The following is a 21,483-nucleotide window of genomic DNA, read 5'->3' on the forward strand; positions in this document are numbered from 1 at the left end:
TAAGGCATATCTAAACCCCCACTTCAGCACTATCTAAAATATTGCAGTCACATGAAGAAATAGTAGCATGGTTTTGCACATAGATTGATGGTACAGATGCATGATCACACTGACCTTCTGTAGAACATCAGTCTGTGGCAAACGGGTGCCAGAGTTTCTGGAGGTGGTAGTGCCTATTAATGTGCGCTTTTTTTTTTTGTGATTGAAGATTTGTTTTTAAGAACTGAGGTTTTTCTTAATTTATCTTTGTTGTCGGCATTATTATAATATAAAGTTATTTATTCCTTAAAAATTGGCTTGTATAGTAGTTGACTAATTAAATATCTTACTTCAATCCAGCAGTCTATTGATTTGTCATACATTTATGACTGTGTTTCCTGAACTCTAACAACCTCTTTATGTATCAGTATATCTTGAATGGTGTTTTGATTTTGTTCAGTATAATGTTGAATTTCTTGTTTGCTGTTTGTAGTATCAAGAACTGTTTAATTTTCTCTTAACTGTCTTAAAGTTGGCTTTTTCTGTGTTCTCTGCATGTAAGAACTGAGTGAAGCTGATCAGTTTTCATGTCTTAAAATAGTCTCTTGTGCTCTTAACATTTCCATGCCTCTTGACTGTTATTACTTCAAAGTGATATTACTTCTACATTTTATTATAGGAACCAATTCCTACCTCTTTTGGTATGTGACTTTCATTTTGACTTTAGAGAAACATCCTCAAGTATAAGAACTGTTGTAATGTCTGAGCAACTTGAAATGACTTCTAAATGATGTTTAGGGCTCTCATTATGAGAAGTGGAGATACTGTGAAAAACAAGAACACTAAAAGGCACTTACCTTATTATACTTTGTTTTTTCCTTAAATTGACCTTTTAATCCAGCTTTTCTGCTTTTTAATTATCCATCCCTATAGCTCCATAAACCTAGTGCGCTAACTCTTTTGACCCCTTTATTGCTACCTTTATTTTTATGGTCATTTTCCTAAGTTTCCCATATATTCCTATTTAGAATAACCACTAGTGGCAGCTGGCTGACTGAAGACTTGTTTTCTCCTTACTATTATTTATTTGGTCTGCCGACAAGACAAAAATTGGATACTAAAACAGTAGCCAGTGTCTCATAGCTGGATCTTTTCACTTTCAAATTTGCATATGGGTCTGTCTTGTTTTTATTTTTCAGATTTCCTGTTTAAATTCTTGGTTATTGGAAATGCTGGAACTGGCAAGTCCTGTTTACTTCATCAATTTATTGAGAAGAAATGTAAGTATTTATTTATATCTGGGCATAGTGACATGTATGGTGAAACATCAGACAATAGTTTTAAGGCTGTATCCACACTGGCATCCATTCTTTGCTAGTCACAATCTTGTTTAACTATATATATATATATATATATATATATATATATATATATATAGTTATATATATATATATATATATAATTTTTTTTTGCTAGGAAAATTTCTTTAACCAAAGTAAATAGGGATTTTGTCTGAGAAATGTGTTCAGAATCATGTTCTAAAACTGCTGTATACTACAGAGGGAGATGATCTGTAGTATGATACTCAGGCCCGGTCTACACTTGCCTGGCGATTCAGCAGCAGTCGACGGGAGTTACGCAAGCTATGCCTTGTCTCTTGCTATGACTAATAGACAATCCTGCTTTTCCTGCTAAATAGGTGGTAGATATTTTGTTGAATCTTGCAGTGGTGCTAAATGGTTTACTGGATTATTTTACAATTATCACTTCCAGTTACACATTCATTATCATATTTAAACAAAAATGAAGTGGGATTCTGAAATATAGTTTTAATATGTGCATCATGTACTGTTTATATTGGCTAACTAAAACAATTTTACCTCCTGGGTGACCCATACAGCACTCACATGGCCCCAGAGTTGTGCACTGTGGCATGCTCCTGTGCTTTAGCAGGTGTGCATTGCTGCATATTTTGAAATATCAGCTCTTCCCTTTATGTGCATGGGTGCAGGAGCAAGCTTATTCATTTATTTTATAGGCAAAATAGAGCCTGCACATTTGTGGACAAGACTGAGTCCTTTGTGTTCTGCAGTTGTATTAAATTGGTCTGTTTTTTAAAATATAAAGCCTTATAAAACCTGGTCTAACAGAGATTATTAAAATTATTCCAAAAATTGCTAGAGGGTTCAGTATTATGATGTGGCTTTATTTAAAAGAACCTTTCTTGCAGTGATATTTTGAATTGGTCAGGGTATTCAAGAATGTATTGATGGCACTGGAGATATGTTGGATTGTGTATAACTCATCTGGTCTTTTGATGAGCAGTTTGTATCTTTCTGGTTACATTTGAAGAGTTTTGCTCCTGACTAAATTGAGAGCATATGCTTCACAGAAGGTGACTTATCTAGTATGTACAGTAAGTGGTAGAGATCTATTTTTAATAGCACTTTCACTGTCTATATTTGTATCTTCACAATGAATATATATTGAACTATTTTTAAGTTATGTAAAAACATCTGATCATAAACCTTAAATGTTCTCAAAATAAATACTAAATCTGTTTTTCTTTCTATTTTAGTCAAAGATGACTCAAATCATACTATAGGAGTGGAATTTGGTTCAAAGATAATAAATGTAGCTGGTAAATATGTAAAATTACAGATCTGGGACACAGCAGGACAAGAGAGATTCAGGTATTTTACATTTACTTTATTAAGGAATATTTAATACTAAATTGGGGATGTAGATATCAAGGACCAAATTCAGCCCTCATGTAAATGGCTGCAGTTAATGTCTGAGTGATTGGAGTTGTATCAGTTTATGTCATGGCTAAATCTGCTCTATTGAGCCAGATCCTCAGTTCTTGTAAACTGGGCATAGGTCCATGGACCTCAGTAGAATGATGCTGACTTGCATCATTTGAGATTCTGGCCTTCTGTTTTTCATGTGGATTTGTGACACTGTGGAACACCACTCGTATGGTTGGTTGTGTAGTGTAAGTTTATATATGGTTGTGGTATGTAAATAGAAGAATACATGCCTTAAGTTTGCTAACCAAATTCAAATACCATCTTTATCAAATTTGAGAACTCAAATTTGTGTAGAAAACCTCTGGCTGGAACAAGGAAGTGCCAAGAAACTATATGACAGTCAAAACATACAAGAAAATAAATCCCAATATCAAATTAGCCGGTTATAAAAATAGTTATAGTACACTTGTCAAATATATTCATAGCTTGCCAAATATACTTCTAGAGAAATTGAGTCATTTTTAAGGGAGTAAACCCAAACACTTGTCTAAACCGAAACACCCACGTATCATAATATTTTGTACCTATACCAGCATGTCTGGGGCATAGATCAAACAGCTATTTCATATCTAATATATTCCAGGATCCCAGTGAAAATGTAGGTCCTGAAGGCTTTGATACAAATATTTGAATAGATCTCTATCTAAAAGTACTGAACTGAGTTATATCTACTATAGTATTGATCAAAACTCCAGTTAGAAATTATCTTTAGTTGCTTAAAGCTAAACTACAGCTGACGTATGTTGGGTGGCTCTATTTTTCTGGGTTTATCTGGTGAAGTTGCAAAACTTAAATATCAGAAATGCAATAGACTTACATTGCAATGTAGATATACCCAGGGTTAGTGGAACTCAAGTTAGCAGATGCTGGGTTTGTTAACTTAGGGTTTGAGCATCTTCAGTCATTTTGTAACCCTAAGTTAGGAACTGTTGAACCCTGGGTCCCAGCCTAGCTCTCCAGTGTCTACACTGAATTATGTGGGCCCAAGTCCAACCACTCATATCCCAGATTTCCCATTATCCTCCCAAAATGTGGCAACTCTAGCCGGTTAGGGGTGCAGCGTGGGGGATCGTCACTGTCCAGCAAATTTGACTGTCCAGAGGACAAAGAAGGTTAGTCCATGGGATTGTGGGATAGTTTTGGCAGACTTCCAGAGCGTGAGTCCAGGGGGGCTATACCTACACTGCAAAGCAATGGGATTTGAACTCAGGCTTGGACCCTCCATCCAGATAAGGTCCTGGGTCCGAGACCTGGGTTAGTGCTATTCATGTGTAGATGGCAGAGGGGGTTAGGCTTGAGCCAGAGTTCAGATCCTGGGCGTACATTGCAGCATAGATATAACCAATTAGAAAAACCTGCACTAAAGGTCTCAGAATCCAGTCTGACAGACCAAATAGTAGGGGAAATGAATTTCAAGACTGAAGAGTCCTAAATGAGAATGTCCTGCTATTGGGCATTGCCTGTTTAAATCAGGGGGCTGTTCATAAACCTTGGGTGATCACAATTGCTCTGGAATGAGTAGAGACAATCTCTCCTGTAGCCAGAACACAGAGTTTGGAGCTCATAGGCCAAACCAACAGTTCAAACTCCAGCTGGAAATCAGTTGGTAACCAGTGCAGATCACAAAATATTGGTGAAAGGTGCTGCTTCAAGAAATACTGCTTAATTAGTAAACAGCAATATTGTACAGTAGCTTCAGTTTCTGAATGGTTTGAAAGTGTAACCCTGTGTAGAAGACATCATGATAACCCAGACTTGAGATAGCAAAGGCATTAAGGGGAACATAATTGTATAATTTAAAATTCCCTTTCAGATCTGTAACAAGAAGTTACTACAGAGGTGCAGCAGGTGCTTTACTTGTCTATGACATTACCAGGTAATAAAAATCAACCATTTCTGGCTTTTCTTTTTTTAATTAAGTCTATAGTTCATTTGATACTAGATATTATTAGTGGTTCGAAATGTTTTTCTTCAAAATCAGCACCTGGGAGTTTCAGTTGGAAGCCACAAAGGAGGAGAAAGACCTAGTTTGTTGGTCAGTCAAGGGATGACTTAGCCACTAATGTGGTGTGGCTGTGAAAAATGCGATCCTAAGATGGGTCAGGCAAGGCATTTCTGACAGAGAGAGGTATTGATGCCACTGTACAAGGCACTGGTAAGACCTCATTAGGAATACTATGTACAGTTCTGATCACCTGTGTTCCAGCAAACTGAATTTAGTTAGAATTGGTGTGAACAAGAGCTAGTAGGATGATCAGGGTAATGGAGGATCTGTTTTATGAGAGGAAATTAAAAACGTGGCTCGTTTAACCTAGCAAAAAGAAGGTGGAGTGGAGATATGATTGCTCTCCATAAGTAAATCGGGGTGAGGGAGGGAGGGGAGAGAACAACACCTGGGAGGGTGAAGAGCTATTTAAGATATAGGACAGTGTTGGCACAATAACAAATGAGTGTAAGCTGGCCATGAACAAATTGAGACTGGAAATTAGAAGAAGAGTGAGGGTCTGGAACAACCTCCCAATAGTAATTGTGGGGACAAACAACTTAATTAGTTTTAAGAGAGCTGGACAAATTTGAGTGCAATTGAATGATAGGATTGCTTATGAAGGTGGGAGCAGGGCTCGGCAGCCCTGAGAGTCCCTTCTGCTTTGTGTCTGATGTTCCTAAAATCTCATGCTTCAGGGTTTCAGCTAAGCACTTGCAAGGGTCAGGAAGGGACTTCTCTCCTTCAAAGCCAGTGGTGTCACAAGTGAAGAGCAGATTTTAGCCTCTTGACTGGAGGAGGCAAACTGTTTTCTGGAAACCTGTCTTATCTGTGTGCTGGTGTGGCAGTTCCTCTCTGGAGAAAGTGAGGTGATTGGCTGGATTCCCCACTCTCCCCAGATTGGGAAGCTACTGCTGTAGTTGTTCTGTCTTAGTTTTTTGTATTTTAGGGTTCACTCAGATTTTAGTTGGTAATGAAACCCAGTTCTCAACAATCATAGCTGTTAACATATGTATATGCACTGACTCTTTAGGATCAACCGTCTTCTTCCCTCTGATGTTCTATAACCAAATTCTTATAGAACACTAGTCTGATCAGACTTTAACTGACTTTTATATAGCCTTGAAAATTCTTTAGAGGTGTTCTTGTTTATGGCAATAGTTGCTGTTTTAAAAAAAAAAAAAAAAAAAAAAATCAAAACCCTCAGCTAGACAGCTACTTGAAAAATTTTGTTACCTGCATACTCTAGAGCATCACACCTTTACCCATCTGTGGGCTCAAGGCATAACCCAATTAATTTAGGCACCCCCACCTTTTCCCAGTTCCTAGGGCTTGCGGGGAAAGGCATCTACTCTTACCAAGTTCCTCAGGCTCAGGGTGTAATCTTCTGGTTTGTGGGGCCTTTTAGCAGTGAAAGAGCCTTATGCAGTCATATCCTTAACCTCAATTTATTAACAATTACCAAAACAGAATACACACACTAAGCATACAATGCTCACCACTCCCAATAAGGCAGGTGAACTTTTCCTGGTGGCTAGTCAGGATCAGATCGTCCTGGACTTCAGCTTCTGCACAATATGCTTAGCAGGGTGTTAGCATAGTTCTTCGAGATGTATGGTCTCTATCTGGATTCCAATTCCGCCCCGTCTCCTCCTCTTAGGGCTTGATGCCTAGGAGTAAGCAGAAACTGAGGGGGCGTCAACCCACACAGACATATAAGACCTCATATGTACCACGTGGGCAACGCGAGTCATGCACGCAGGTCAATGGACACTGCTTTCAGCTGTTCTGGCGCATGGCGCTTGTGCACCCACAGTGGAATCCAGATAGGGACCACACATCTCAAAGAACCATCACTTATAGTAAGTAACTTCCCCTTACACAACCTGCCTGCCGTCCCGCCGTTGAGACTCATGGTAAACAAGACCGTCTCTTTTGCTTTCCACTCAAAGGCTCCTCCTCATAGGAATGATTCTGGACTCTCTGATAGGAAGAGTCTTTCTGCTGAAGGACAAATTTTTAAAAATTTGTTCAGCTATAACCTCTCCCTCTGCCTTGGAGTTCTAACTGTAATTCTGGACTTCAGGAGGCGGTAGAGGGGGGAAGTCAGATGGCCAGAACATCATGCCACCTTTTTATAGTCTCTCAACATTGAGGAAGAGTAGGAGGAGATCAGTCAGTGCTTCAACATGTTCTTCTATCAAAGGGTTCCACTGTCTGAACTCTACCATAGACACCTCTCACAAATGTGAATATACAGAGTCATTCTAGTAACCATAAATAACCTCTTGTAATGCTTTTTATATGTCAATCTCAACATGCTTTACAAAGGAGATCCCTATTTTGTAGATGGGGAAAATGAGATGCAGTGATTTGCCCAGCATGCCACTGGCAGAGCCAAGAATAGAACTCAGGTCTCCTGAGTTGCAGTCCAGTGTTCTATCCTCTAGGCCACCCTGGTCCAAAAATTTGTAGGAATATTTATAATTGTATATTTTGAAATGTTTTTTTTTTGGTTATGCAGCCGAGAAACCTACAATGCACTTACTAATTGGTTGACAGATGCAAGGATGTTAGCAAGTCAAAATATTGTGATCATACTGTGTGGGAACAAAAAGGATCTCGATGCAGATCGTGAAGTTACTTTTTTAGAAGCATCCAGGTTTGCACAAGAAAATGGTAAGTAGTCTGTCTAATCTGGTATTAATTAAATTATCAAATTATTCCATTCTTGTGTCTAAGGAACTAATGTGTTTGCCCACTTACTGACCTTGTTACACTGACAACAGTATTAGGATTTTAACACCTCCTTCCCCTTATTTTAGTAGTAATACAGAGGACTTGCTGAGGTGAAGGAGGAGGAAATTTCATGCCCTGAGGCTCCCATCTTGGAGGTTCCCCAAATAGTTCTATTCACTGGTTCCCTTCCCCCACAATAGAAAAGGCCTATAGAGATGGCCCATGAAGCCCCATTGTTCCCAGGAATTCTTGGGAGGTTAGAACTAGCCACATAAATGCTGTGTACTTCAGGTGCCTCCTCCCCTACTTCCTGTTACCTAATAGCATACGCTTCATTGAAGCCATGCTACCAGGGATTCTTCCCCCTGCACAAAACTACTCTCAGGGTGCTCTTAAAGTAGGGTTCCTAACCGTAGGGAAGACAATACAGCAGAAATTCAGATAGCACACCCTGGAGCTGCGTTACCTATATCTCCATGTGGCTGGGGAGAGGATGATGAACAGGATCTTCTAAGTCCCACTCCCTCCCCTTGTGAAGATCTTTCTCACATGGAGATCCTTTTGCAGATTCTTGGGGTGGGGTGATACTACAAAGACAGCTTCCACATGGGAGAGGTGAGATTTAGGCATGGAGGTTCTCTTCCTTGCATGGATAGAAAAGAATCAGCTGGCCTATAACTTTCAAAGACTTAAGAAAAGGGGAAGGAAAACAGGTCAAAGTTCTAAAAAAAACAAGACCTGGTCTTATAAATCCAGTCTTAATTGTTCTTCAGTCTCCTACGTGATTTTACTAGGATCCAAAAATGTTAAGCAATGCAACTTTGTGAGGATCTGAGTGTGGGGAGTGACTTTAAATGTTTTGTGTCTCTCAAAGAGGAAAACGGGTAATTTGCCCTGTTAACTGGTGATAATATATAGTACTTGCCCTAAGACACTGGAGCAGCATTGATTAACCTTGTCAAGGGAAGTTAAACTTGCTGCTCTTTGAAATGCAACCTGAATGGTAGGTAGGCAGATATGATAGGTTTCCTATGAAGATCATGAATGACCAAGGCAGCCTAACGAAGCCTATAAAGTGGCAGTCCTTTGGCCACTGAAACAAGTCAAGTTTGTATTTTCCATCCAAAATGTTAATATGCCCTCCGTTTGGATAATGGGAGAGGGCATCTTGGTCTAGTACTGAGAAGAATGGCACTGTTTCCCTGCACTTCCCCTCACCCCTCCCATTTTCATTATCTGTTAGCCATTCCCCTTCCGCCTCTAAAACTAATCTTCCCTAAGTAGACATTTTATTGAGGACTGGATTTTCTGAACAGCTGTCTTTCTGAGAGAGCTTAAAACTTAAATTTCGTATTTGAATGGTGAAGGAAGGATTTTTCCATGTAAAGTGCACTTCACAGGACTGGATAGAGATGCAGTTAACTTCCAAATAACGGCCTTGCTATCATATTTGTCTTCCAAATAAAGTGGTAAACTGAGTTTTTATCCAAGAACTAGCTCATTGTGCCATAGAGTCGATATACAGCCTGTTGTAGTCTAGAACAGCGATTTTAATGTGTCTAGAATCAAATATATATTTGAATTTAATGTCATTTGTGTTTTATTGGGAAATATTAGCCACGGATTTAATGATCTGTTCTTCCTGTATATGCTTTTAAAAATTGCTCAGAATAAGTGTATTTTAGGTTTGTCTTGGGGCTGTTTCATCGTTTGGTGCTGGCATCAGTTTCCTCTCTGACTCCATGCTTGCAGCTTTTAGAGCATTCTTTTAAATTTATTCACTGAAAAACACTTTATGCTGAATAACAGCATGGTGCGTTAAAGGGACATAGCTAAGCCGTTAAAGGGACATAGCTAAGCTAAAACACAATCAGTTAAAGAATCCATATCTGTATTACTAAAACCTCTTCAACTTTTTTTTAAATCTGTCTTACCATAAATTCTGGCTGTTTTTATACTCCACTTGCTCTGAAGAGTAAAACTAGAGAAGGGGTTCTCAAACTTATTTTGCTGGGACCCCCTTTGAAAATGTTTCAGACTGTGACAACCCCCCCCCCCCCCCACACCCACACCCACACACACACACCCCCCCACACACACACACACAAAAGTGATGACTCCCTCCCCCTCATGCCATGCCATCCTTACCAGCATACACAGGGGCTGACCTCTCCCCTCCCCATAATAACCTTGCAACCCCCAGTTTGAGAACCCCATAACTAGATGGACCTGTGTAGTTACTTTTGCATTCTGGTTGGTGTGTACTAGCACAATGCTGTTGTGTTTGGGTTTCCAGCACTTGAGGGGGAATGTTTAAATCTCAAACCAAAAACAGTCTTTCATTTAAACATAATCATGAATGTCAATACTCAGTATTTCCTAGGACTTCTACCTTCAGAACCTAATTTTTGAGAGCTAAACTGCTTGACAGCATCACTTAAAAATAGCTTCTGTTTAAAACAACTTGTCACTGTTCTGACAAACTTTTTTGTTTCAAGTACTGAAACAGAGCATTTCAAAGTTTAATGACTTGGGATTTTATTTTTCTGGCATCGAATGCAGAGCTGATGTTTTTGGAAACAAGTGCACTAACTGGGGAGAATGTTGAAGAGGCCTTTGTACAGTGTGCAAGAAAAATACTTAATAAAATTGAATCAGGTAAATCGAAATAAAGATCATGATTAAGTTAGAACGTATTCTCATTTCTTGTCCCACAGTGAAAACTAAGTATCTTACAGCTTTGGAATTTCCTTATAGTAAAAATGTGTAGTCTCAGTGCATCAAACAAATAACTATCCAGAGATTGCTGTAATAGATTACTTGTATAAGTAGATTAAATGTGTATATTTTGTTATAGAAAAATGTCCCTTCTGTTTGTCATCCATCTCTTACCTCCCCATGTGTATTAATGGGAATGAACATTAATGTTAATTGCATACATCAAAAGGAGAATGTACCCCATAGAACTTCTTTACTATTAGACTTAATATTCAGCTCTCTGCTTGCAGGCTGTATGCTCTGTGGCCTTTTTTGTCTGCACAACCACAGAGCCTCTGAATTAAGAAGACTTAAAAGTTTTAGCAGCTTTCTGTGCTGCATCACAGACATGACTCTTCAGATCACTTTTGCACCTGCTTTTAAATATGTTCGGAATAATAATATCGATGCGATTTAATAATCATGTACTTAATGTATGAAGCCTTCCCTTGCTAGAAATGCTTTTTCTAGTTCACCTTGCATCATTTCCAGATGAGGTCAACTTACTCATTTTTATTTTTGTAGGCCTCAAAATACACCAGATACTCACAGTACAAGTGAGTCTGTCAAAAGCAGACTTGTTTGTGGTGATGGTCATCACAGAAAATCCACTTTCTAATCTATTTGGTGCCTCCATAAAATAAACAACCTTTATAATTGGAAAAATCAGGAAGCTCAGGCTAGTATGCAGCCAGTTTTCATGTTTTGAATTCCAAGCAAATGTTTTGAATGTTCAGGAACTCTTCGGTGTAAATGCCTCTGTACTTTTAAAACTGAATCAAGGTCAAAATTTTGTATTGATATTTGAAATGAAAATTGACCAAACATTACAGCTTATCGCTAATGTATCAGACGGATCTATCTGTCCCTGCTTTGCCTTGGTACTTTTGATCCGTCTTTGTTTGAAACCATCCTGATCCTTCTCTGTCTGAAAACTTCTCTCTAAAGATTGGTAACTTTTTCAGAATGAAATTGGAACTATAAAGCAAATGTTAGTTATTTCCTTTATAGAAGTAGTTAAAGTCCAAAAAAGGCGTCTTGCTGCAGTCAGTCTAAGGGCTTGTCTACACAGGGAAGTTAGTGCACAGTAAGCTAGGTGTTAATTTAGTGCAAAGTAGCTAATGCACTTTAATCTCCCTATGTGGACACAGTCTACTGCACTCCAAGGCTTTGTTTACACTACATACCACTTTTGACGGCACACAGTATACATGTAACTAAATGCTGCTATGAAAAGGAAGCTGTGTCCTTGCTGTAGTCCGTAGTTACCCAAGTTAGGGGAGGCAGTGGGGAAAGACTTCAGCTACTCCCCACTGCCAGAGCCTTTCACTGTGGTGAGGAAAGGTTTGGCAGGGTAGAGGCAGCGAGGAAAGGCTAAGCCTTTTCCCTGCAGCCTCCCCCTGCCAGAGCCTTTTCCTGTAGAAAGGAAAGTCTCCGGCAGCAGGAGGCAGCTGGACACTACACTGCTAAAAGGAGCAATGTAGGTGGGAGGCACAGCTTGGGCCAGTAGAGAACATGTAGAAACTGTTCCTTCCAGTGTGTCTGTACCCTAGTGACTTAATCCGTGTTTTGTGCACCATCTACACTGCTGTTTACACCCATTCTAGGAGGGATGTGCATGTAGCCTACTGCCAAAAGAATCCTGCTGTATAGAAACCTAGTGTGCCCATCCAAAGTGCAGTAAGCTGCTGTGCACAAAGGCACTGTTAATGCGCAGTGTAAGTGTTCACATGGGGAATTAGTGCACACTAGCTACGGTAGGCTTTTCCCCCCCCATGTAGATGAGCCCTAACACACTTGAGAAGATGCACTGCTTCAGTTCTATTCAGGGACTGGACAGTTGGAAACTACTATGGGAAATGAGAGATGGAATCTCTGATAAAACTGTAATCATCCTCTTTATAACTTGGATAGAAAAACATAAATGCTAATAACTTAATCTAGTGTCAGCTGTTTTTACTTGTAATCTGTATTATCTACGAATGATGACAATTTATATGGCCATTTGTTTCTCATTAGGTGAACTGGATCCAGAAAGGATGGGTTCAGGTATTCAGTACGGAGATGCTGCCTTGAGACAGCTGAGGTCACCACGTAGGGCACAGGCTCAAAGTGCTCAAGAATGTGGCTGTTAGAAAAACAGAACAAAACAAACTGAACACTCATTCTAGAAACAAAAGGTAAGCCATAGAAATTGAGGATAAGCATCTCTGGTAGGTTGTTCTCTCTCATTAGTTTAATCTATTGATGCAGCTATATGGAGTCTTCATATTTTGTGGCATTGAACTTTTTACAGTTAATCTGTGGTTTTTGGAGTACCCAAGATGGGGGCATCACCCTATTTTATCCCTTTGCCTCCAGCATGAAGGAAACTTGCTTGTGCTTAACTGGGTGCCAGCTTGCTGACACCACCAGCCTGTTAGCCACCCAGGCACTCTCCTTTGGGCTATGGCAATCTTTTCCAAAATTGTTCAAGGTAGTTCAGTCCGAAGACAACTGCGAAGAGTTATAAAGGGATATTGCTAAACTGGGTGAATGGGCAAGAAAATGGCAAATGAAATTAATTGTTGATAAATGCAAAGTAATGTGTATTGGAAAACATAATCCCAATTATATGTACAAAATGATGGTGTCTAAATTAGTTGTTAGAGAGATCTTGGTGTCATTGTGCATAGTTCTCTGAAAATATCTGCTCAGTGTGCACTGGCAATCAAAAAAGCTAATAATGTTAGGAAGTATTAGGGACGGGATAGATAATAAGACCAAAAATATCATGCCACTATATAAATTCATGGTACGCCCACTTCTTAAATACTGTTCCATTCTGGTTGCTCCATCTCAAAAGAGATATTGGAACTGGAAAAAGTACAGACGAGCAGCAAAACTGATTAGGGGTATGGAACAGCTTCCATATGAGGAGAGATTGAAAAGACTGAGACTGTTGTTCAGCTTGGACAAGAGATGACTAAGGGAGGAATATGATATGAATGGTGTAGAGAAAATGAATAAGGAACTGTTATTTACTCCTTCACATAACACAAGAAGGGTAACCCAATGAAATTGATAGGCATCAGCCTTAAAACATAAGGAATTACTTCATACAGTGCAAGTCAACCTGTGGAACTCGTTGCCAGGGGATGTTGTGAAGGCTAGAAGTATAACAGTTCAAAAAGAATTAGATAAGTCCCTGGAGGATAGGTCCATCAATGCCTATTAGCCAAGATGATATGGGATGGAACCCCATGTTGTGGGTGTGCCTAAAACTCTGACTGCCAGAAGCTGGGTCTGGATGGATTACTTGATAATTTGCTCTGTTATATTCATTCCCTCTGAATCATTTGGCACCAGCCACTGTCGAAAGACAAGATATTGGACTAGATGGACCATTAGTCTGACCCATATGGCCATTCTTTATGTTCCTTTACCTTGCAGGTTAACATAGGTGTACCCCAATCACCAAGTTCATTTGAAGATTTCCTGAAGTTATCCACTGACCATTCACAGAAATACCAGGTCTGTGGTCCGCAAGGGAACAGTGTATGCACCAGTTTATATGATTCAGCTCAGGATCATCACTTCGCTTAATACCCCAGTACTGAGATATAGTTGTAGTGAAAACAACAAATAGGTATATTATCAAAGATTCAAGTGACAGTGAGTAATGAGAATGGACACACAAGGTTGCATAGAAAACAAAATAACATGCTTTCTAGATACTAAATTTAACTATTAGGTTAATCTTCTTTCTAATGAAACTTTCTTTCCCAGAGCTTTTTGCAGCATCTTCAGCCAAGGCTAGTTGTGATACTGTTTTCCTGAGTGTAAATGCACTGCCCATTTACTTCCTAGGTGCATAAGGGTGTCTCTTCCTAGCAATCTGTTTATATCCCCAAAATTCATTCTTTACTCAGAGACAGTATATCCCCCTCCCTTTTTTTCCCTGTCTTCTCTATTGACTTCATATGGAAACGTGCATCCGTTGTGTTAACTTACAATGCTTAATTTACATGGTGACAGAGAGAGGTGAATAAACCTCTTTTGTCAGACAGTAAACCTCTTTTTCTACCTCTGCTGTCATACGGAATCTAAGGCTATGCTACACTACAGTTGTCACTCAGGAGTGTGAATTAGCTCCCCCCCACACACACAGCCCAAGGTTCCTAACTTTTGCCGACTTAAGTGATGGTGTGGAGAGCATTATGTCTGCAGCAGAGCTTCTCCCGCCAACATAGCTACTGCCATATGCAGGGGCTGGAGTAGTTAAGCCAATAGGAGTGCTCTCTCTTGCCATCTTAGGGCTAGTCTGCACTTAAAACTTACAGTGGCACAGCTGTATCAGTACAGTTGTAGGGCTGTAAGAGCGCTCATGTAACCTGATATGCAGACAGGAGAGAGCTCTCCCACCAACATAATAAAACCACCTAAACGAGCAGCGGTAGATATGTCGGTGGAAGAGTGTCTCCCACTGACATAGGGCTGTCCACACAAGCACTGATGCTGGCAAAACTTATGTTGCTCAGGGGGTGTGTTTTTTCACACCCCTGAGCAACAAAAGTTTTACTGACATAAGCGCTAGTGTAGACAAGGTCTTAGAGTGGCTACCCTAGGAGCTTAAAGTGGCGCAGCTGCACTAAAGCAGCTACACTGCTTTAAGCTCTCTAGGGTAGCCACAGCCCAAGAACGGATTGTCAGTATATAGACATACAATGAAGAGAGATCTGTACATATATTTCACAATAATAATAATAATGAGCAATGTGAGACCCTAGCTTTTATTTTAATACCTCAAATGACATTCTTTGGTGAACCAGAATATGCTTGCAATACCCTTCCCAGTCAGTTTTGAGAGGTTCTTGAGTTGCAAAACAGTATCAGTATAGTAAAATAATATGCAAGGGCTCATTTGTGCTGCCATTGACTTTTCAAGTAGAGGTAGATTCAAGGCCACAACTCCTTGTTCAAATATGAAATGACTGAGAAATTCTGTGGAATAAAAGTAATCAAAAGCCCTGCCTTTTGGACTGTTCTGCTGCCATGAAATGAAATCTAACTTTTTAATAGACATCTGTACTGTACAGAAAAGTACAAGCCACTTGCAGTGTCATGAGAAAATACTCCTAGAAATCAGAATATAAAAAACCATAAGGTGCACCTCCACATCTTATCAAAGGTTTTTTAAAATCACTTTTTTAAAGTGAATGTTAAAAATCAAACCAGGTCTTTAAAATGAATTAAAATACAATCCATGGTTCCAAATGTTCTCTTCTTCCTTGTAGGGAGAATAGCCCTAGGTGTCTTGCATTGCTGCATTTCTGCTCATATCGTAGGCAAAGAATGCTTCTTCCTGTTTGCTGGTTTAAGCAAAGAGTTGCTTCTTCAAGCCTCTGTTTGTTTAAGGTCATGTGCAGCATATGGGGGAGAGTCTGTCCCCCAAAGACATTGGTCAGACTGGAAGGGAGACTGGAATGAAACATCCCTGGCTCTCCCTTCAGGAGTTCCCAAGCAGACTGGAAATGAGGGGCAGAGGAGCATGTTCCAATGAAAATCAATAGCTGGTTTCCCACCTGCAAGAATGCCAGACCATTTATTTTCTGCCTGCTCTTTGTCTGGCTCTAGAAAGCAAGAGGGATGGCAATGAGCTGTGTATGGCCAGCCCTCCTCAGAATCAGAGTTGGTGCTTCACTCCAGACTCGAGATGTGCCGGGTTGGATAGGGAGAGTTGTTGATAGACCGGCCTGTTTCCTTTCCTTCCAGTAGCACTTGGGGACTTAGAGATGAGTGGAAGTCAGATGCTCTGCTTTAGGGAACTCAGCAAGCTAGTTTTTGCTAAACTTCCTCAAGAGCACTTCTCCCACTCCCCAGTTTCCTTCACTTATCTATGGTTTTCTTGAGGGCCCTTTCATGTAGTTGTCCGTCCAACAGCCGTTTTTGAGGAAATCCATCCAATCAATCTGAACTGCAAATCTGCTGCAGCTGTTTGGGAGCAGCAGCCACCTGTCTTAAGCATCAAGTGCTGCCTTCCCATTGTTGGCATTCCTGCTTAGTCCTAAATGGCTTCTGGGGGGGATTCCCTTTTTTCTACAAGAAATAATGAAGATTATTTGGGAGGTTACAGTGGAACTAGCCTAAAAATATGCATAAATAAAGGATTCTGCTCACTGACCCTCATTTCTCTAACAAGTGAGGTCTGTGACATCAAACTCCCTTTAAATCTGTGACAAATTAGAATGTATAAAAAATAAAACTGGTGTTTGAAAACAGTAACTGGATTATTTTCTCTGTATCCATTTTGGCCTGTGTGTAATGCAGTATGAGTGGTACACATCCTCCTCATTCAAGCTGCTAGCAGAAAACTGAGTAAAGGTTGAAACTTTAAGAATGAGAGCAAAGTTTTTAAAAAATTGCAAATATTGATTTCTCTAATCAGCTATCATCCATAAATCCTAAAATGAAGCTTTTATTTCTAGTGTAATCTGTGAGTTGGCAATCCCTCAATCAGAGGGTGTTGTGTCCTTTAAATGAAGGAAAACTGGAAGGAGGATGCAGTTTGAGGGGTCCTGAGCTTGGAAATGGCTTGGAAAATGCATCCTGGCAGAGCCCCACTGAAGTTCCTGGGACTTCAGATGGATACATGTGCATGTATCTAATTGTAGGATTTGAGCCTTTTTATTCCTAAACTTTGAAAGATTAAATTTCATAAAATGCTCATAGCAATGATTTACGTTCTTGTGTGTTTTTCAGATGTCCATGCAATTGGTGTTTTGTAGCAACAACTGACAAAGCTTGAAGGCTATGCAGTTTTTTAAAAACATCTTTACTACTGTATGTGAACAGGAAAGCCACTGCTGGAAGAACAGTACTGTAGGGTGTTGCAAGAGTGTGCATATGACAGCAGACTGCAAAACAAACCTGACAATTCAGTGGACAATACTAAGACTCTCGCACCTGTATGTAAACATTTTCTGTTACATATTTTTGTCATTCACCTTTAGTTTTTAAAGCATTGCTGCATACTGTATATAATGTAACAGTAAATTTCCAAAGCATGATATACTTATGTATGATCTAATAAATGTTGCACTAAAGGCAATTAAATATTTTATTTTTTTTAATCATATTAACTAAAACTTGTTAACTGAGTTAGGCTTTATCATGTTTGTGTTTATTGCACAATAGGTTATATTTATGACCTGAAATACAAAGCCACTGGAGCTGACTGTCAGTAATTTTCCTAATTAACTCAGTTTGCTACATTCTATGTGGTGTTTACATGATCCTTTCTTGAAGTATGGTTAGGACATTATCTACACTTACTAATCTGTCAAATTTGGAATGAATCTTTTTATTGAAGTGCATCTGTCCTGTTTTCTGACAATTCATATATTTCTCTCAACCATATTTTTTCCTACTTTGTAGGTTAAAAATGCTGCTGCTAAATTTCTGAAATGACTGCTGTCTGACCTTGGATCTTGGGAGTTTCTTATTTGTGTTCTCTGGTTCTTTTCTTTTCCCCATCCTGGTTTATTGAATAGAAGTTGAGATCAAAGAAATTTTGTTTTTTGGCAAAACTGCATCTTCCATTTAGTGAGTTTAGTGCTGCATGATGAGGCCATGAAAAATCATCATAGGGATTTCTGGGCAGGGGTGTGTGTGTGTGTGTGTGAGAGAGAGAGAGCAGCTTTTATAAGGTATTGCTTAATCTCTTTAGACTGAACTACTTTAAATTGCTTTAACTACTAATAAAGCAGTCTGCTATAAAAAGCAGTGTGGGTCTGCTGAGTGCATACCTGTTAAGTGTTCAGTGAAGCCAAGTTTTCAGACACACAATACCTAGGAAATGCAACCAACTATGCTGAATGTGGAATTTTCATTAAAATATTAATTTATTTTAAATATTCTAAAAAACCTACATGGTATTATAGGAATTTAAACCAAGGGATTGATGGTCCTAATTGGAGGGTCTCCTCTTCGTACAAGTGTCCCCTCTGGCCTGGAACGGAGTACCATTCTCCCTGTTGCCCAACCCCGCTGAGGGTACTTCATAGAGCTGGGGATTCATATACATGAGGAAATGAGATATAGGAGGGCTACCTGCATTTTCTTTCTGTCCCTAGAAACCACCAGATTTTCAGCCTGTCATATTAATTTTAGTGCAGAGTTGTTTAAGATGTTGGAACCTCCCTCCTGCCCTCTTTATTGTGGAGCAAAACATCCAGCACAGGAAATTCTGTTGCCATGGATTCACTGGAGTTATACTAAGGCAGTGAGAGAGAGTCAAGTGACAGCATGAAGCCTAGGCATCTACGTCACTCTCCAGGAGTGGTGGGAAACCTATATAGCTTTTGTATTGCCACTTAAGGACCCGTGAAGGATATTTCTGAAAGAAATATAATGAGGAAGGGGGTAGAAGGGTCTTTCATGAATGCAAGTCCAGAATAACTCCATTGACCTTAGGGTTACACTGGTGTAACTGAACAAGCTTTGGCCCAAGACACCGAACATAGAAAATTACTTCAGTTAGACATTGGCAAAAACAGCATTATTGTGGGATACCTGAATTCTCCCTTGTTAAGACATGAGTAGAATATACATGTTTCAGTATTAAAAGGAAACTGAATTAGGGTGCTCTAATTCCAGAGGGTGTTGTCAGCACAAAAGCACAGCTTGACTGCTTGAAGTAGATTCCAGAGCCCCTCCATGGAATTAGAAGCCTACCTTTAAAAATGTTATGGTAAGGCTGGTTCAATTTTAAAATTTTGTCCAAAAAGGTGTGGATCGGTCTATCTAAACTGAGTGTAAAAACAGTATTAAATTGAATAATTTCATCATGCTTTGTATAGGAAAATCTAGTTTTGAAGTCTTGCAGGCCAGTAATCCAATTAACTGTATGATGTCCCTTTCTTAATAAAATGGTCAGCATGCAGCATTAGACAAGACATGTAGAATAGACACTTATATAGCATGGATGTCTAATACCTAGCTGACAAAACTGTTCCCAAGGAATGTTCCTCTCCTGGTAGATTTGCATACATTTTTTTGGAAACTGCCTAATACTGCATTTCAGACCCTAAAATAACTCGAAAGAACCATAATAGGTAAATATCTTCCTTGAGCCCAACTTCTGGGTTGTCATCCAGTACATATCATCTGGAAGTGCTTTCTACCACAGTCCCTCAGTTTCTCCTCCCAGAAAAAAGAGAAGGTAACTGGTGGCTCAAAATAGAGGGAGTTTGCACATCAGACTTGAAGACCCTGCTCATAGCTTTTAGTTTGTGCTGCAATTGCCCCTCTTTTCATCCAAAACTCTGGTGGTGGTAATCAAGTGGGATACGTTGTCTTCCTACCAGCTTCTCAAAGTTTGGAGAACTTGGATCCTGCTTTCCACAGCCCCAAGCAAGAATGAATGCTGGGAAATGACTGTCAGGTTTTCACCTTTCCACTTCCTACTTAGCTATTTTGGTAGATGGTGAGGAAAGGGGAAAGGCTGCCTGACCTTCTCAGTTGTAGCACAAGCCATGGGCTCTCTCCTGCCACTGTTGCTGTGAATGAAGAGCATAGGGCCTCTAGTCATCTAGTTTTCCTAATATCCGCACCCTTAACTTGGTGGGTGAGAGGAAAGTTTGCTTAATTCCAAGGTTCTCTAACTCTCTACTTGCACCATGGTCTCAGGTGACTTTCTCCTCCTGGCACGCTAAACCTCATTTCATTGTCCTTCTCTGCAGCTCTTACCTACATTGTAAGAGGGAAAAAGTAATCGTCAGTGTTACAAATGTGATTTTTTGTTGTCCTTTTCCAAACAGTCTGAAAAATAACTGGTTCAGCCTTAGATTTGGAGTGATAAAAACGTTACCTCTTCTTCCCTCCTGCCACTTAGTACGAGACTGATAGAGAAGCCTTTTGTTTATATCAGTACTTTTTGAATAGTTGGTCAATTTTCTGGAACTAAAAATAAGCTAAGCACAATTATTTTCTGTGATCAATTATCTTAAGCTTCCAGATTCCCTTCATGTAGAATAAATAGCTTTATTACAGTGAGCTTTAGTGTATATACTTGATCTTAACATCTAAGTGTTTCTAAAAATAAAGTGCATTCAGACAGTGCACATTAACAAGGTTAAAGTGCATGATTTATAAATGCTAAGATTTTTACTGTGATGCATATTTAATTTTAATGACCAGTTGGTACTAGAGAGAAAGTAACAAGGTGTTTTTAAAACTTAATGTAGCAAACCTTTGGGGAAAAAGCTAATCATGACACAATCTAGTGTGTAGTGTAGTGTGTAGACTATCTACCATTCCACACTGATAGTCTTGAAGATGTTAAATGTCATGCCAGGAACATCCCCCAAACGAGTAGTTCAGATTTGGCTCTAAAATTTTAATGGTACATGTAACAAACCAGATTGACAAATGTAGTGTTTACCTAAAATAGTTCCCTTACCTTCCCTATCCATAGTGCATGCATTCCATGTGTGGTAAAGTTCTTACCCTAATTGATTTACCAAAGCAAAATGGCTTAGCAAAGCTTTACTGCCACAATGTCAGGCATCTGAAGTATATAATTCATTATTCAAGTTTGTAAAGGTTTAAGTATTTTATAAAACCTTCTGTCCTACTTTTTGAGTGTGTTGCTGCACTCTGCCATTATATTTGATGCTTGTATCTAATCTTGAATAAAGAACATTTTCTGAAGAGCATAGGTGTTCTGTAATGAGTTGTCTTATGTCTTGGACCTCTATCAAGTGCAGTGCTGGTTTAACTAATTTTTAATCAATTGTGAAACAGACCCCCTTGCAGGCAACTCCCTTTTGCTAGCACCAAAGTGGATACAAATCAATTTTTTAAAATTATTTTAAATCAGATTTATTTAAATTAAATACAGAACCTTTTACATAACCCTTTTTCAAATTAAATTAGAAATTGACAACTGAAGATAAAGGCCTAAGCTTAATGTATTAACATTTAAATTAAATACAAAAAACATTTAGTGAAACTGTTTGTTGCCAAATTTTAAAGAGAATTCTGACCTCACTGAAGTCACTGGCTAAGTGCAGGAACTAGAGTTTGAAGTGCTAAATCAGCTTTTAACTGCAGAAGCCACTTCTGCTGATGCAAAGATATATTCTTCATTTCAGTTTATTCAACAAGTTCAGTTCAATGACTTCTTCATTCAAAGTCAATAAACCAATTGGGAGCTGAAAAAGCAAGAGAGCT

At 39.2% G+C, this 21,483-nt stretch overlaps 1 protein-coding gene across 1 annotated transcript in view; it reads left to right on the top strand.

Annotated features, from left to right (window-relative positions):
• The window catches only part of RAB4A (RAB4A, member RAS oncogene family), a 32,409-nt gene extending 11,445 nt beyond the window's left edge, over positions 1–20,964 (top strand). Inside the window, exons 2-8 of the mRNA XM_067535747.1 lie at positions 1,179–1,259; positions 2,558–2,672; positions 4,603–4,665; positions 7,298–7,452; positions 10,075–10,170; positions 12,289–12,449; positions 17,011–20,964. Coding sequence (XP_067391848.1) covers positions 1,179–1,259; positions 2,558–2,672; positions 4,603–4,665; positions 7,298–7,452; positions 10,075–10,170; positions 12,289–12,404 — 626 coding nt within the window. The 3' untranslated portion in view covers positions 12,405–12,449; positions 17,011–20,964. The remainder of the gene's footprint in view (positions 1–1,178; positions 1,260–2,557; positions 2,673–4,602; positions 4,666–7,297; positions 7,453–10,074; positions 10,171–12,288; positions 12,450–17,010) is intronic.
• Positions 20,965–21,483: the final 519 nt, after the last annotated feature.

This window comes from Emydura macquarii, unplaced genomic scaffold (assembly GCF_026122565.2).
Source record: "Emydura macquarii macquarii isolate MOO-44397 ecotype Brisbane River unplaced genomic scaffold, CSIRO-AGI_Emac_v2 contig_3517, whole genome shotgun sequence".
Taxonomy (NCBI): Eukaryota; Metazoa; Chordata; order Testudines; family Chelidae; genus Emydura; species Emydura macquarii.